The sequence below is a fragment of the Dendroctonus ponderosae genome, unplaced genomic scaffold, assembly GCF_020466585.1.
Source record: "Dendroctonus ponderosae isolate FM_Combo_2020 unplaced genomic scaffold, Dpon_F_20191213v2 Dpon_F_20191213_1, whole genome shotgun sequence".
NCBI lineage: Eukaryota > Metazoa > Arthropoda > Insecta > Coleoptera > Curculionidae > Dendroctonus > Dendroctonus ponderosae.
The window spans coordinates 54,035,534-54,053,858 of NW_026017110.1; the positions used below are offsets into that span (position 1 = coordinate 54,035,534).

Consider the following 18,325-nt stretch of genomic DNA (forward strand, 5'->3'; position numbering starts at 1 on the left):
ATTATTTACAAGTTAATATTAATTTAATGATATGTTTTTGGTAACACAACAAATTAAAAATAATTAATTGATTTAAATACCTATTCCCGTTAAAATGACCTGAACATTTTATTCAGCAGAGCAGAGCCGTCATGAGCGTTTCAAATAGGCAAGTGCAGATTTCGAAATGCGCCAATCTCAGGCACTCCCAAAACCGGTTTCGAGCCTATTAGCTCTCAGCCTAAAATTAGCGATTCCGAAACCTGCACTTTATAATGCCAATGTATTCACGTCCATGTGACTCCAGCCATGATTTAATGTTTAAATTATATTATTTCATAATCATAACATATTTATATATGAGTACTTTTTAAATTGAATACTTGCTATATAGCTATATCTGAAATATTTGGCGGCACATTAAGAATTTCACGGAACAACAGAGTGCCAGTGGTTGAGAATCACTGTATTAAACATTTAATTGTATTATATTAAGTTACCATTAGATAAACGGAGGTATAGAGGGTGTCTCACGATCAGCGTCCATTTGAATATTTCGGGAAATAATGCCATTTGAATCCCGCAAATTTGGATAATATGGTTTTCGGAGACGTTCTTTTCAGATGAAATAACCGCGACATTATGCGACTTCCGGTTATACCAGAAGTTATCTCAAATCTACTTATTTTAAATGAAACACCCAAATGCCTGCGGGCTTTAGTGTGGGAGATGGAAAATTTAAGAAAGCGGGCGCAATTTACCCACACAACATCAATTTTGTGAGTCACAAGTCGACAAAAATCAGGTTCCGGATGGATTTTTCTGAAACTTTCCACGGCTATAGGGTCAAGTGTCTATTAAAGATGGTAAAAGATGGACCCCCCTGTCTGCTTTAGTCTGGGAGATGTGAATTTTTCAGTAAGTGAGAGAAAATATTTTTTTCTCCAAAAATTCAGGTTTACGAGTTGCGTACAATTTTCAATAAAATATTTCGATTTTCTTCTCCAAAAATGCATCTAAAGTTTACCTAAAGGATACCCAAATTTGCAGGATTCAAATCGCATTACTTCCCAAAATATTCTAATGGACGATGACCGTGAAACACCCTGTATGCAACGCAATATGTCAATATTTGCCAATGTATGTTGTTATCTTGTCATTTGTTACATTAGAATAGAATTAATCGGTTTTCAATACTATTATGGTTTACGATAAACAGAATGTGTTGTTTATAACAAAATTCCCCAATGTATTCATCTGGTTTGAAAGCTAGGCCTGTTAAGAGCAGTTTACACGCTCAGGCATTTGCTCAACCAATTTTCACAAGCCTGATTTGGGCAAAAATTTGGCGTTAACACAACTAATTGTTCGAAGAACTAACTGGATTGTTCTGCACATTTTGTGCTGTTGAAGAACGAGTATGAGACGCTTTGAATTACAACAGCACTATTTCTATATTAAATGCGGTTCACACAAATTTTATGTAACTGAAGCTTGAGCAAGTGTATCTAAATACACACTAAAATTTTTATACGGTACCGACACATTTATTTGATTTGTTAGCAGAGACGGGATTCACTTGTCCGCTTGTGGCACAATACGTGCCACCGACAGTTATTTAAATCAATAAAAAGTTTGATTGATTTAAAGATGTGGAATACAACGGTAATATTAGGAAATAAATACATTAAAGTGATAATATAATAAACGGAATCCCGCATGTGGTAGAAATATTGCATTCAACATCCATAAACCTGGCTTGAAGAACGTTTAGACGCTCAAGCCAATGCTGCAACCTCAAGTGGATTTTCTGTCACGATATATTTTACTCAAGCCAAATTTTTCAGCTTGTACAGACTTCAAACCTGCGTATACACGGAACGATTTGTTTGTGCGATCGGACTTGTGCAATCTAGCTGGCTTGAGCGTGTAAACACCTCTTTAGAGACAAAATTCTGAAAACATATTTACTATTCAGAAGAGAAACATGGCTTTGAATAGCCAGGCTTGGCCGCAGATTCTATTCATTGGTTCAGCGTATTGTAAATGTAAGTTACTTGCCTGTCTCCCAATAATCGCCTCTTGCTACAAGGTGAACTAAGAACGATGGATTTAAGATCAACCTTTCAGAAAAAACCACCCAAATGACGACTATGTAGTTATTTATTTTATTAAAGTTGCACTTCAATGAGTTAGAGGATATTTTGAATATTCGAAATTAATGACACAAACAGTATTAACAGTCAGTTGGTCAATGTACCCTTTTCATTAGTAAGAAAACAAAATTAAAGAAGTTTTTCAAATATCCATTGCATATTCTTCATTTTTTAATCAAAATAATAATTTTTAGAAAAAAAGAAAAACAAAAAACGATTATCTCACGAAACTAATAACCAAGTAATATCTTGGCGCATTTCCAATTAATAAAATTACGTCGGCAATTTGCTTTTCAGTTTCACCATGTTCTGCAGTTCAATGACGGCAAAACCGGACTGGTTTACTGCTTCTATAGAGAAGTCTTTCGATAATTATAAAGAGTTTATGATGCTTACTACCATAATTTATGTATATTTTGCTATCCATTATCAGGTTTGCGACACTAATCATAACTACTGTGGTAAGTTACGATAATGCGCAACGGCCCATATAATGTCAAAAGCCGCGTTTTATGTACTCCTTAAAACTTAATTGGTACTAACTAATTTCATACAGATTACTGAAGAGTAACATTTTACTACTAACGTAATATTCGATTTCATTGAGTCAGTGTTGTTTGCAAATATAATGCAAACATTTCTTCGACCTTGTGGCTTCCGTATGCAATTACTTTTAAATATAAAACAGTGTTACACTGAAATCTGGGAATACCATCTCAAATTTGACACTTTTATTTTATAACGGTTGTGGTAAAAAGCGGATAGTAATAATATATAATTTGTTTTCTAAATTTGTAAATACGGGGTGCCCGAAAATAATAAGCAAAAAATTCAAGTCTCAAAAATAACAAAGCCTTGAATTGAGATTTTCAAAATAACTATATATTAAATAATGTTTTGTTTGCTTTTGTTCACCGATTGTTTTAAAATTTGGCATATTTTCTATGACCAAAATTTGACATTCACCCCTTCTGCCCCAAAGGAAGAAATCACCAACAGTCTAAAGTAAAAAGCTGTAACTGTATTTTTTGTATATACCAACTAATCATGCCCAAAATGAAAAATCCTATAAAGCATGCAAAAAAGTGTACTTGTTCCATCTCGCAAAAATGAGCCATTTTAGAGGAAAACGTCTTTGGCAGTGAGCCAAGGTTGGGTCATTTCCCAAGAAATCGAGACACTGACTAAGGGAAAGCAGTGGCGTATATACAGTTTACTGAGTAGAATAAGTCGTTAAAATGTGGCAGATTAAAATTTGACCATCGTATATAACAAATAAGATGTAAAGGATTTCGACACTTTTATAGGGACTTGTGTGCTCGTTTTTACTTAAAAATGATAAAATTAAAATATGAAAATTTTTGCGTGCTTAAGAGATCCAGAGGAATACATATAACAAAATTATCAATTTCAAAATGACCTTATATTTTCTTAGTTAAAGGAGAAACAGAATAATGTTTGATGCAAGTTTCTTAGCAATGATTCTCGAATACTCTGCCGTTTTCAAAATAATTATACGGGGCAGGTAAAAAAGTTAACGAAGCAAAGCTATTTTTTAAATAGAACACCCTGTAAATTTTAACCTGAAGATAGCCTATTTGGCCCCTAACCATATCGCTATAGGAATAAGAAAGTATTTGAGTACTCACTGTAGATTCAGTTGGATATAGGTAGTCGCCACAATCAACGGATCTAACACCTTTTTTATTTGGGGAATATTGGAAAATAAAATTTATTAAGAAGTCATTTTAAATATTTGTTTGTTGCCCACATAGAAATAGATACAAAATATTGTAGATGTTTGTATGATGATGAACACTGAGTTTGTTAAAAGTGGCTTTCATTGAATAATTTAATAAGAAATAAATTCGTTTTGATGCTTCATAAATACTTATTTACGCCACTAACAAGACAAGTGAGTAGTGAGTTTAATAGTCAAGAACTTCGGGTAAATCGAAATATTTATGCAAATATATTTGGCAAGGGGCGAACATTTAGCAAGTTTTTGAATGGTTCTAAAAAAAATAGGTTTTCATATAATTTACAAACAAGCCATTACTTTCAATGGAAATGAAATGATAATAATGTTCAATTTTGTTAGGATTTGCATCATTTTCATTGGTTTGACATGTTTTAATTCACAAAAACGTCATTCATGAAACTTCCATTGAACTGTGGGTTTTTTTCGATGATAAAAGATAAATTTGAGCTGTAAAATCCAATACCAGAATTCACAGAATAATTTCATAAATAAACATCATTATCGTATATGATAATAAATTCAGTTTTATTATCAGAATCTAATTTCAGAATTTACTACCATATCCAATACCAGAATTCACAAAATAATTTAATACATTTACGTCTATCAGCAGCTGATAATAAATTTAGTTTTAACTGGCAATACATTAAAAACTAAGAAACCTATATAATTTAATAATAATTTTGTAGAAAATCTTTTAAGAACTCTAAACGGGTGAACACGTATTTACATATAAGCTTTTGAATTGAATAAGCGTAAGTAATGCTTTTCCTGCTCCCTACTTCGGCTTGTCCCCCTGATTTAATCCCAATTTTAACAGACGTTCAATTTTGTAGAACAGTTTCGATTTACTAGTGGTGAGTCAAATGCGAGAAAAAAATTGATTAAAGTTTGTTGTAAGTAAATGGAAAAACCAACTTACTGTTATTTTCTTAGAAAAGGTGTAAATAGTAATTCGTTTATTCTGGATATTTGCCAAAGAGACTGAAATCTGACATAACAAAGAGATTTTGTTCAGTTTATCAGTCCATGTATTTTCTACTATCTACAAGCAAATGCATTTTTTTTGTTTGTCAATGTCCAGTGAGGTTACAACTATTATTTATTGCGATTTTATATGATTGTCTATTCGCTTTTTTTCTTTTCGAGTGTTTTCTCCCAAAATTAAATGACATGGATATAAATTCTCTTCTACTTTAGGCGTTACATTCGGTTAACACACCCATTTGCAATGACCATTAAGAATCTAAACAAAGGGCGCCAGGTTAATCCATACAAATTAAAGAACAATAAATACCACACCTTTACAAATTTAACTGCTTTTATGAACACAATGAATGTTTCTAATATAGTGTAGAACTAGAAGTAGTATGCATAGTTGTGTCAGCAAACAGACATTGGGCAAATTACAAATTGAATTGAAAAATGAACCTTAAACAATAAATCTATAAATACAATCAGCTGCTACTCACAGCTTCTAAGTTTATTAAAACTTGACATAAAATTTTGTAATAAGTATTATTTTCACCATTTTAGACAACTAGTCTGAGTTGTCAATTTACGTATTTAAAAGCACCATTTTGTGGCACAAAACAAAAGTTTTATTCCAACAAAAACTGGGTTCACCCAAAAAATATCTCTGATAAACCTGAAATGGAAATTAAGCAACTTCATTATGTAACGGGATACTGCCATCAGTTGTGATAGACAGATAATATTCGTGTTTGACTCCACAAAACACGAGCATTTCCTGGAAAATTCTAAGATTTATCTTGGAGATAATGTTATTTATTGCTATCTGATGCCATAAAATCTTCAAATACTGTTAGATGCAGCTACAGGAAACGCGTTTTTTTGACTCTTGAGTATTTTCACTCGATAGTGCTTGTTAAACTATTCTACTCAGATTTAACGGAACCTAATTTACTGCAACACTTAAAATATTACGCATATTGCGTCTACGCTGCTTATGCAACTCACACAGCCGCCTATAACGTAATTTAAATATATACGCGATCCCAAATATAAAGAAGTCGTGTAATATATTAAACATGTTAGATCAATCAGACCTGAATTTGGCAATGATCATTTCAGAAAATTATTTAATAGGTGCCTAGTCAGTTTGTGTTTTTTTTTTATATGAGCACAGTAAAATCCCAATACAGTTTAAGGGCAGGCATCATTAATTATTCTTATTAAAATATCTGCTTTGAATTCATTCAATGTAGGATATGTGAACAGAAGATACATTGGGGCACAAAAACAGTAATGTTCGACAATACCAATTCTAATGTAAGGCCAAAAATAGCATTGTATGTGAACTCATTGTACCCAAAAATATTTTATTGATCAAACTAGCCAAGTCTGGGAAACTTACCAAAGGTTCTATCTATTAAAATAAAATGGATTCCTAGAATCGAAAATATGGCATCGTTTTTAGAGGACCTTTCTGAATAATTATTGAACAAAATGTGTTTATTCTTGGTACTATTATTAAATAGACCGAAGAGCAGATTTAATAACGCGTCAAGTGTAAAAAATGTAAATAAGTTAAATGCCATAGCCTGTTACGGGTCATCTTGGCAAAGAGTTGCATGAACTTGTGCTCCTATTTTTGCACACAAACGTCACCAGAAATTAAATTTAAGATTTTCCGAAAATATGTATGTAGACGTCTAATTTTATTTATATAAGGTGTGTACTAATGTATTTATAAATACAAATAGTACACTTAAAAGTCCTTTACTAAGGGGGCAATATATCAATACGTATTTAAAAATTAAGGTATTTTTCTGAATCCTAATAATAAAATGTAGGAACATAAATATTAAGAAACCGTTGGTTGGTGGTGACCGGAAATTAATTCAAACATTAAATAAAAATTAAGAGAGTCGTGTACAAAATACTTATCAGACAAAAATGGACACAATGATGAAATTTATAAAAATCAGAGAAAAAGATTAAAGCACATGTAACAGAAGCAAAGGAAAAGACGAGTAGTTCGCGACAACAAACAGCAGGTGTTCTGCAGTACATTTAAAACATGTAGGAAATAAAAATGGAAAGTAACAATATGTATTAGAAATTTAATAACAGAACGAAAACACAATAAAAAAATATAAGAATCAATGCAAATGGACGAATCAAATAAAGCAATAGGAAAACTGTATAATAACTATAGGGGTACATCACAGATAAATGCATATAAGATTAGACTAGAAGACTATATATTTTTGTATAGCAATCAATTTCACACAAATGTTCGAGGGTAACGAGATCTTGGAAAGTAAACACATTACGACCACTGACCTTGTTGAACTTTTGAATAAAATGGTCTAGGAAAAAATTAATACAATCGACATTTCACCTAGGACGCAATTCTAACCATATATGTGCTTGCCCTTAAATATTGTACCTTGTTAATGCCTATGTAGGCTAAGTACATATTTAGATAATTATCAATGGCTACGACAATCTACAGTAATTTATTCATACATCGTCCGGCCTGAAGGGCATTATTGCATTTCATGTACAAGTTATACTCCTTTTTCACGCCATTTTACGATCTTCAGACCTACTCAACCTGTATTTTCCAAGAAGGAAGATTAGTGCACGGTAAAGATACGGCTCATTTTAGAGCAATAAAAGTACTTTTTAAAGATGGCCATCGCTACGAAGACTTACATTTTGAAACTTCCAATATTAACTTTATACCACTACTCAACAGTTTTCTCTCGATAATTTGTAACTCATGAGCATGACTGAAGGCATTAGATCTGCTGGCAATACTCAATTAAAACACGTGTTTTAAGCAGTTAAGCGCCTAAGTGAAGGCATTGTTAATTCTTTTACGTTTGCTGGTTAACAGGGAATGTTAGTTAAGCATTGATTAACCAGTTCCATAACTACTGATCAATGAAATAATACAAATATAGATTACAATTACTACTATTCTTATTAATTAAAACCCTGACCACGTTACATCATTATTTAAAACACCGAGTTCTTTCGAATTGAGTCTATGTCCTACACCATTTTCTATACGGAAATTTCGTTAAAATGCAGAAAGGAACGTGTGCTATAACATAAATAAAACAGAATGTCAAATATAAATATTTGAACAGAATACAGAGTGTGATTCCGTATTCAACAATGCAAGGCGGCACTGTTGAATACGGAATCACCGTTACAATATCTGTTTGAATACAAATTTTGGATTATGTGTTATTGTTATTTTCAAAATTTTCGAATTTTACAGAAAGTAAATAACATAAGCAGTATGTCTCTGACATGGAACGGATGAAGCATACAAAATATATGTATTTATTATACCATTAGCCAGGGGTTTGTATAATTGAAAAATAAACGGAAAACTAGTCTCACGTTTTCCATAAAGCTTCCGATATTTAAAAGACATTTTAGTTTTATTAAATAAATAAGTGTTCATACCATTTTCCCGCATTGAAAGGACACTTTTTGACTTTTCATCAAAAAAATTAGACCCTTTATATTTGGCTATAAAATGGTTACTTTATTACAGGCTGGTCAGTTTTCCTGATGAGGTGCTTTCTTATTTGGATTCTTTATGAATGATGATGAGTGATGTATATTACAACAGCACTTATTGTCTAGCATTAAAACGATTTCATTGCTAAATTAAAACATTGCAAAAGGCTCAGTCATCTCACTGCTCTTCACCTGTATTTTTACGCACATAACACAAGGTTGGATTGACCGATAGAACTTATCAAACATTTATTATGGCTCTACGACTTAAAGGCGTATTTGAGTAAACATGTAGTAGCTAGTAAAACTAGTAGCTCTATATTAATATCTAATCATTAAATTGTTCGGAAAAATCAATTGACGCTTCTTATCCTCTTGAATGTACGTCATATTAGTTGTTTTTATTAATCAATACAGACCCAATTACGCAAAATACTATTTACCAAGTTTGTGCATGTCTCCTTTATTTTTCTGAAAACGCTCAATTTCATAATGATATAGAAGGCGTTCCCAGATCGATAACATGTTATGAAATTAATTCACTCTTCGATCGTAAGTATAATAGATACATAAAAAATTACAGTTGCACACAGGGGCATTTATTTCTATATTTTCCTTTGTTTGAAATTACTTTGATTATACGAATGTAGGAAAGAAAAAATAAAATTAAGTGATGCCATACAGTAATAAATTTCTTAATGTATATCACATACAAACATTTCTACCCATTCCAATAATCATCAGTATGTCTAACATATATGGTGATCCTCATGTTTCGGGCAACTTATTAGTATCTAACCTTATTAATTTGCCTATACTTGAAATAAAAACTCGTTTTAATAGTGAGTGTTTAAATGTATTATTTACTACACAGTTGTTCGATAATTAATAAGTTGCTGATTTTACTTGGCAGGAATGACTTACTAGAACAGTTATATTCGAATGGCTTCTCTAGAAATACAGACATTAAGAGAGATAAGCAATTAATACTTCGCTAAGCTGCGGAAAAGCTATCACTATATTTAGACAGTTACATTACTTGTAAAATCATTTACCATTTGAGAGTATCAGCAACCATTTTAAGAAGGGTCTCTTTCCTGCAAATTCACTTCAAAAATTACAAATATTATCAACACACGTGTAATGCACATGCGTAGAAAAAATATAGATCTGATTTTAGAATAAAAAATCGCATTCAGAGAATTAAATAGTCATGGTATTGTATATTGGGTAAACTGTAACACTGTTTGAAAATACCAGTTTGCAACGCCCGTAATAAGTCCATTTGCGGATATACAGGATGTTTCGTCATCCACCAAATAAAAATTTCTGGTAGTTTTTGTAGCACGACACTCAAGAATTCACCACTTGTCCAAAACGGATAAACTCGATTGTTTCATCAAAATATGAGTCTTACATAAGAACAAATTCACAGCGAGTTTTACCAAAATACATACGTACTTACCATTCTCCCGCTATTTCAAAAAAGATAATTTTTTTGAAGAACTTTGACTATCAATAGCAGCGGACACTACTACATTGACATTTTTTGTTAATAAAAGTTATGTCAGATCGCCTTCTTTTGATGCCAAGAATATGGCAGTATCCTGTTGATCATGTGCTTACGGGACACCCTGTATATTCAAGATTCAGGGTTTTTTTGAGGAACGAGAAACTGATGGTTAGTTAGGTTCAATTAGTAGCGATTCTGCAAAATGCCAGGCGAGTTGGTGAGTTTGCAGAATGCCAAGCATTTTGCACATTACCGGAAACACATATATTATACAGAATAATAGTTTTCGATACAAAAGCGATGTCGTTTTTCGGCATGTGCCACATAAGATGAAGTCCAGAAGTTCGAAAAACGGCTTTCGCCCTCGTACCGAACATGATTTTATATCAATGTCTTTTTTCACATTATGGCATTACCAAGCCACGTTTTGACGTAAATTGTGTTTTTTGTAGTTTTTCAAAAGCGTTTTTTTTTTTAATAGCAAAGGTTTCTTAAATTATAAAAATAATGTTAAATTAATAGTGAAACATTTGGTAAATCAATGATTAGTGAAAACTAGTACACAATGACACGAACTTCGGCTTGACATTTATACTTTTTGACCTATTGTGTGGAAAAGTAAAACAATGCGACCGTGTGCACAGTTAGAACACATTAAAAGTGCTTCTTTATCATCATGGTTACTGATGATCATTTTAAATTAATTCGAATAAAAACAATGTCTAATTGAATGAATCAAAAGCTGCCACTTTTCGCACAGAAGCCATGACCAACAAGAAGCATTTGCTTATGTGTCATTTAAGTATGTCAAATTAAAATTATTGTCATTATTAACATTGTCATAAATAGTTTTAGCTATTAATTGCTTTACCAAACGTTACACTATTAATTAATTATCGTTATTATTAAATGTGGTATTTGAGAAAAATTACGCTTTTAAAATCTGTAAACGCAAAACAATTTACGTCAAAATTTGACTTCGCAATGACAATGTGAAAACGACATTGACATACAAATTAAATTATGAAATGATGTTATTCGCGTCATTTCATACTTTCAAATATAAAATAATGTTCCGTACAAGAACGAAAACCGTTTTTTTTCCCACCATTTTGACTTATATTTGTATATACTAGATACTAAAGTACCGGATGTCGCATAATTAATTGCACAAATTTAAAACACATAGTTCTTAAAGGCAGGGCAAACATTAAGACTTAACCTAACTTACCAATACATATTTAAGTTAGGTTAAAACTTACCGACACCTAACAATTGACAATAGCCGGAAATAGGAATTATCTAAGATTATATGCCCAAAATATCCCAAAGCTGTTTCCCAGCCACTTCTACATGGAATTTTAATAGCATTCGAGCAGTACCCTTATTTATACACTATACAGAAAGAATGCTTTTTATTGCTTTATTCCACTATTTTGACTGATACCTATTTATGTATACTGAGTGTCCCATAATTAATGGTGCAAAGTTAAACCACAGACTACCAAAAACTAGTGATGGGAACTCTCGAATTATTCGATAGTTTTAAGTACAGTAAAGTCCGCTTATAATGAATCCGGTTATAGTGAACTTTCGGTTAAAACAAACTTTTTTCCTTTAATTGAAACGTCATCCATAGAGGCCAACTTATTTTTTACTGGTTATAACGATCCTGTTTATAACGAAGTTCCGGATATAAGGGTGGCTTTTTAGTTTAGTTAGTATATTCATTTTCAGTTTATAACAAACTTGACGATGGTTTATAGCACCAAGATATTAAATCAGAACAAATCAAGTTGGTTTTTATGCCCCCGAACAGAAGTGCGAAGCTCCAACCTATGGATCAAGAAGTAATACATTCGCTAAAATGTCATTTCAGAAAAAATCTGCTTAAGAAAATGTTAGCAACCGATAAAAATGAAAAATTTTCTGTAAGTCTGTTAGATGCAGTAAATTGCATTCATAGAACTTGGCAAAAAGTTAGCCGAGAAAAATAATTGCAAATTCCTTTAAGCATCGTGGATTTGTATGAAATGAAAGCGATTATGAACCAGACGATGAAATTCTACTTAACCAATGGTTGGAAAAGCATAAAGTATGTACTTTGACTACGAGTATGACTCAGATGAAGATGTGCACAATTTTGTCGAAGAAAAAGTTAAAAACAATTTGAGTGATTTCAATATCACCGAATATGTGAGCTTTGATAATGACATTCTTACAAGAGAAATGTTGACCGATGATCAAATTAGAGACTCCGTAAATTCATCCACAACATTAAGCGATAATGAAGATGACGATTTGAGTGAAACGAATTCTACTGTAGACACTAATACTGTTCCAACCATTCGGAAATGACAAAAAAGTGTCAGAACTCGGAATTTTTACAATCACGCCAAGTTCCTAATCATTATGGGAGTCATTTTGAAATCTTGAAAACTATATAAAAAACATCTATTTTTGCAGCAGAAATGCACAAACAAAAATTACAGACTTGATGAAGTCGATTTAGAATTGTGTTCTTTTTAGTTCAGATCAGACACCACTGTAGTTATAAGTTAATTTGAAATGTCATTCATTTCAGTTGTTCGATAGCAGTGTTTTATTCATTTGTTTTATAATTATCGGATAATCCACTAAATAAACTACAAAGATTTGTAATGATAAAAACAATTAAAATTTTAAGATGTTTTTGGAAAAAGTTATAGTAAATTGCATTTATTTTTATCATTAACGTGAACAAATTTTTTTTTCACGAAACGGACTTTTGGAAAATGGATGAGATGTATAGGTATAAATCTCATCAGCGTGTGTAACATATGATACTAAAGAATAGACCGAACCTGTCGAAATGTGACTTTGCCTGTTAGGTGACCTTACTAAAACCGTCTCAAATCGAATAAAAATTACGATTTTGAGCTGAAAAGTTACAATTAATTTATGCCTTGTATCACGATATTTGCAGTTAATGTCCAACATTGTTAAGTTGCAAGAAAACAGAATTTTTTTTTTCGCAAAAACTATGAATGCTATAAATTTTACAAAGAGCACCAAATTGTGAATAAAGGATTAGTGCACCAACCAAAAAGAAATTACTTAGAAAATTACTAGAAATTACTGAAATTACTTTCATCCACCAAATAAAAAGTTCTGGTAGTTTTTGTACCACGACACTCAAGAATTCACCACTTGTCCAAAACGGATAAACTCGATTATTTCATCTCAATATGAGTCTTGCAGAAGAACAAATGCACAGCGAGTTTCGTTAAAATAGATCGTACCTTCCATTCTCCCAATATTTCAAAAAATATAATTTTTTGTAAAACTTTGACCATCAATAGCAGAGGAGCCAGACATTTTTTGTTAATAAGTTAGTGGAATTTGAAATGTGGAAGTCAAATCAATTAGATGTACAGGGCTTTCAGCTCATCATTAATTTGTATTTAGTGGAGTCTCGTTATTTCTGCAGAAAAACATGTTGATGGTGAATAAATGTTTTGTGTAATCCAAGACAAATTATGACCAAACAGTGTGACTAAAAGATTAAATATTTCATGAAGCTGTACAAAAAATGATTTCAAGAAATTCAACCACCTTGCAATTATTAGATTTCGTCAAGAAACTGAACTTATTTATACTGATCAAATAAAAGTTAGGTCAGATCGTCTTCTTTTGATGCAAAGAATATCGCAGTGCAATATCCTTTTGACCATGTGCTTATGGGACACCCTGTATATTATGTAGGTTCATGAAGAAATACGTACTGACACACACATAAAGATTAAATAATTTGTGTTTCAAATAAAGTTCGGTTCCTGCGAAACTTTTAACCTTAGAATAATATCTGATAAGAAAAACAATTTATAAACCAATTGTCAGCACTAATGCTAAAAAAGCAATGAAAAAATGCTAAAAATATTGAAGTATTAATTCTTGGAATTGGTAAAAGAAAACATATCTGTCGATAAGTTGTACCTAGTTGATAAATGTAAACATTCCATTAAAAAACCCAGAAAGTGGCAACTTTTTCAAGAAGATAACATTTAAAATATGGTAAAACTTTGTCCTATTTAAAAAATGTTGCAAAGAAATAAGTCGACAAAAACACTTATGTATAAAACCAGAAACGCAAAACTAACCAATGCGAAAAAACCCAGAACTAGTAAATGTCGAACAAGGGTCCATAACTATTTGTAAGTTAAATTAAGAAAAATATCAATCAAAAATGAGATAGATACATACATACCTATGTTGATCTCTGATGCACCATAATACTCGGAATTCAAGGAATGTCCTCAGATGAAAAACAGTTTTGCACCACAACAATTAAATACTACTAAAACGTATCCGAACTTATGAACGATATAAGCAACAAACAACTAAAAAACAAACTAAAGAAATTGTACATTTAGTGAAATTTCCTACGATCTAACAAACAATTGACCTGCACATTGTACAATATACTATGAACTAACAAACAATACGTTCACAGATTGACTGAGTTAAGCTCACAGAACACAGAGGCACAGATTACAAAGTGTGTGTGATCTGTGCACAGAGGTTATAAATTGGAACCTGTCATATGAGTCTGTAGAATGCTGTTTGCCGCTTATTCTAGTGAGAGCGACTTGAACCAGTCGTGAATTCTAATCGCTTGTAGAAATCTTCTTTACCGATTGTGTTCAGCGGGAGATTTGAATGTACTTGTGAATCTGAGATCCGAGACTGAAAAGCTTAAGTACGAATTAGGTTCCAATAATGCTTCAAGCATATCATAATGTCCTTTAATTTATAGTATTAATTGATAAATTTTCATAATGTAAATGAAGTTTTATGAAAACTGAGCAAACAATCAAGATGTAAATTTATTCAGAGAAGAGTTTGTTTATGTGCCGCTTCACCACAAAATGACAATTTACCGAAACTATTCCTGAGCTTGAATAATCCAGCTTTTTTAACTCATCAAACAAATCAACAGAACCCTAAGGAATGAAAGAGGTTGAAAATGCACCAAACGCAAACAAGTGAAATATAATTTCCTCAAAACCTTTACGAAGAGAAGTCAACAGCCTGTTTTTCCCTATTCGCCATAAGTAAGGACTCTCAATCCCCATTACAGAAATCCGCAAATAACGGACGGGAGCCCAAACTAACCCAATACAGGAATGTTCAAACCGAATTATAAATATTTAAGAACGGCATTGCTGGAAGTGCAAGAATTATTTCCTAAATTACTAGTGAAAATTACGTCTACTAAATCCTGACAAAGAATTTCATGTTTGAGGGAGGGTAGGAAGGAAAAAACAACAAATTAAGAAATCTTATTTATTGGTCTGTCCTTAAAACAGTTTAGAACAAAATTAAACGGCGAGTTTTTAAACTGAAGAAAGATGAACAAACTCGTCATGAAACTAAGTTTAATTTTACAAAAAGCAAACTACAGTTGTAAATTGCTAATTGTATTTAACTGTAAAAATTATTACATATATTTTAAAGAATGCAATAGCAAGTTTAGTTTTTCATTTATTACCAAAAGCAATAACTAAAATTCCAAACGCTTATTGCATCAAAAACGAAAAATAAATTATTATTTTTTCGTCTTTGCTGCCTTCTCAGCAGCTTTCGTTACTTTCCCAGCTCCAGCGTCCTTGAAGTTCACGCTTTTGATAACTCCAACGGCTACAGTCTGCCTCATGTCTCGAACAGCAAAACGTCCAAGAGGTGGGAATTCAGAGAAAGACTCCACACACATTGGCTTGGTAGGAACCAAATTAACAATGGCAGAATCCCCTGACTTAATGGCCTTGGGATTTTCTTCGGTTGCTTTTCCCGAACGACGATCGACTTTCTGCTGAATCTCGGCGAATTTGCAGGCAATGTGAGCTGTGTGACAATCCAATACCGGAGTGTATCCATTAGAGATTTGTCCTGGGTGGTTGAGCACGATGACTTGTGCAAGGAAATCAGCGGCAGCTCTGGGTGGGTTGTTCTTGGAGTCTCCAGCGACGTAACCACGACGCAATTCCTTAACTGAGACGTTCTTGACGTTGAATCCAACGTTGTCTCCGGGCACAGCTTCTTGAAGGGCTTCGTGATGCATCTCCACAGATTTGACTTCAGTGGTGATATTAGCAGGAGCGAACATGACGACCATTCCTGGTTTCAGGACTCCAGTTTCGATACGGCCCACTGGTACTGTTCCAATACCTCCAATTTTGTAGACATCCTATTACAAAAATTCGGTTAATATCAAGTAGATATATAAAACAATCTTTCACAACTAAAAACCAAAATTACCTGAAGGGGAAGGCGCAGAGGTTTGTCGGTTGGGCGTGAGGGTGGCAGAATGGCATCCAAAGCGTCAATGAGAGTTTTACCCTCAGCTTTTCCTTCTTTGCGTTCAACGTTCCATCCTTTGAACCATGGCATCTTGGCGGAAGCTTCCAACATGTTGTCCCCGTGCCATCCAGAAATTGGGACGAAAGCCACAGCAGCTGGGTTGTATCCAATCTTTTTGATGTATGAAGAGACTTCCTTCTTAATTTCCTCGAAACGGCTTTCGCTGTATGGGGGTTCGGTGGAGTCCATTTTATTGACTCCCACGACAAGTTGTTTCACACCAAGGGTGAAAGCAAGCAGAGCGTGTTCTCTGGTTTGTCCATTTTTGGAGATGCCAGCTTCAAATTCACCAGTACCAGCAGCTACGATCAGGACGGCACAATCGGCCTGAGAGGTTCCAGTGATCATGTTCTTGATGAAATCTCTGTGCCCAGGAGCATCAATGATGGTGACATAGTACTTGGATGTTTCGAATTTCCATAGAGCAATATCAATGGTAATACCACGTTCACGTTCGGCTTTCAGTTTGTCCAAGACCCACGCGTACTTGAAAGAACCTTTACCCATTTCTTGGGCTTCTTTCTCGAATTTTTCGATGGTACGTTTGTCGATACCGCCACATTTGTAGATCAAATGTCCGGTAGTTGTTGATTTACCGGAATCTACGTGACCGATGACCACGATGTTAATATGAACCTTTTCTTTACCCATTTCGACCTGAAAGTAAAAAAAAATGTCGTTAAGCTCAGGAAATTAATTAGAAAGCATTAGCCGGTCAAAATAGCTCTTTATATTGTTATTTGCATAAACCAACAGGTGGAAATTGGAAATTGTGCAATTCAGTTAATCGGTGTCGGCGTTGCCCGAAAAAAATTGAATAATCGCTAAAACCACGTTTCTCCAATATGAAAATAAAATTACAGAATATTTGCAACCTTTTGCAAAGCTTTAAACTGTAAAAGGTATCAGATTGGGCTGATCCCATGAAATTTTACGTTACTCATGGCATATGGCAGCCATTAAAACGAAGCCCAGCTTACACGTGGTGAATGCCGACAATTTTCTTTTCGCACGAGAAATATAGCAATTTGGAGCGCCTTTTATGCCTAAATAAACGATTAAAAGTACTTACTGTTTGGAATTCTCTAAATGCAACAGTTGAACGAACTTAAAATATAATGAACACTTGGAATTTAACAACTTAACGAGACAGCAGCTGTACCGTGCAACGAGTCAGTCAAAAAGGAAGAGACTATGGGATTGAACTCCGTTCCCACTTTCGTAGCCTACTCGTTCAATGACGTACCGGAAACGCTACGAATCATACCGAGTATGCGCAGTTGATGTCGACGTTCAAAATTTTGCCGCCAGCAAGATGTGCTTACAGCATCACTTCGATAAAATATTTATAAAAAATTATTTCCAAATCTAAATTACAATACTAAGATAAATTGCATTGAAGAATAAAGTCCGACGCACTTACTATTAGCGAATTATGATAATTTCGAAAACATTTTGACCAACATATCGATGAAATAAACGAAAAATGAGACGCTATTTATACATTTTTATTTTCGCTAAGGAGATCATCGACATTGCTACAATACGCCTTCCATTTGCCACTTCCTTTGAATTGGATTGTTAGGTTTTAGCCTTATGGTGAAACCTACTTTTCAATTTTCGGCTTTAAAATGCTAAAGAAAAATCGCAATTACATGCTGGCAGACGTGTTAGCACATTGTGCAATATTCAATAATGTAATCGAGTATAAATATTTTCGATAATAATGTCGAGTATTTAAATTATAAATCTGGACACATGTATCAATATTTAGTTTGTCTAATTAACAATTAAAACTAAATGAAAATACTATTTTCCCTATGTTATACAAATATTCGTTACATGTCTTGTTTAATTATTAAGTCGAAATCATATAGAATATTAATCCAATGAAGTCAACCATGTTACTGTAAATTAGACCTTTAATAAACCCAACAATCTCCAGTATGAAAGAAACACGAAATAGGAACTTTAAGAGAGTATTTGAAATAACCTAATCGGGCGGTGGTC

At 33.1% G+C, this 18,325-nt stretch overlaps 2 protein-coding genes across 5 annotated transcripts in view; both read right to left on the bottom strand.

Annotated features, from left to right (window-relative positions):
* Window positions 1-14,465, bottom strand: part of LOC109533837 (cytokine receptor) — a 29,075-nt gene extending 14,610 nt beyond the window's left edge. For 2 of the 4 annotated variants that reach the window (XM_019899319.2, XM_019899316.2), the window contains exon 1: window positions 14,163-14,465. The gene's annotated coding sequence lies outside the window, so the exon portion shown is untranslated. Of the gene's footprint in view, window positions 1-14,158 lie in introns of all 4 variants that reach the window. The other 2 variants (XM_019899320.2, XM_019899317.2) reach the window with 1 other exon arrangement.
* A 762-nt stretch (window positions 14,466-15,227) lies between these two features.
* Window positions 15,228-17,805, bottom strand: LOC109533851 (elongation factor 1-alpha). The gene is made up of 3 exons (XM_019899342.2): window positions 17,388-17,805; window positions 16,214-16,972; window positions 15,228-16,142 (listed from the first exon to the last, which is right to left on the bottom strand). The coding sequence occupies exons 2-3, from the start codon at window positions 16,964-16,966 to the stop codon at window positions 15,504-15,506; spliced, it is 1,392 nt and encodes a 463-aa protein (XP_019754901.1). The 5' UTR covers window positions 16,967-16,972; window positions 17,388-17,805; the 3' UTR covers window positions 15,228-15,503.
* Between the last annotated feature and the right edge of the window lie 520 nt (window positions 17,806-18,325).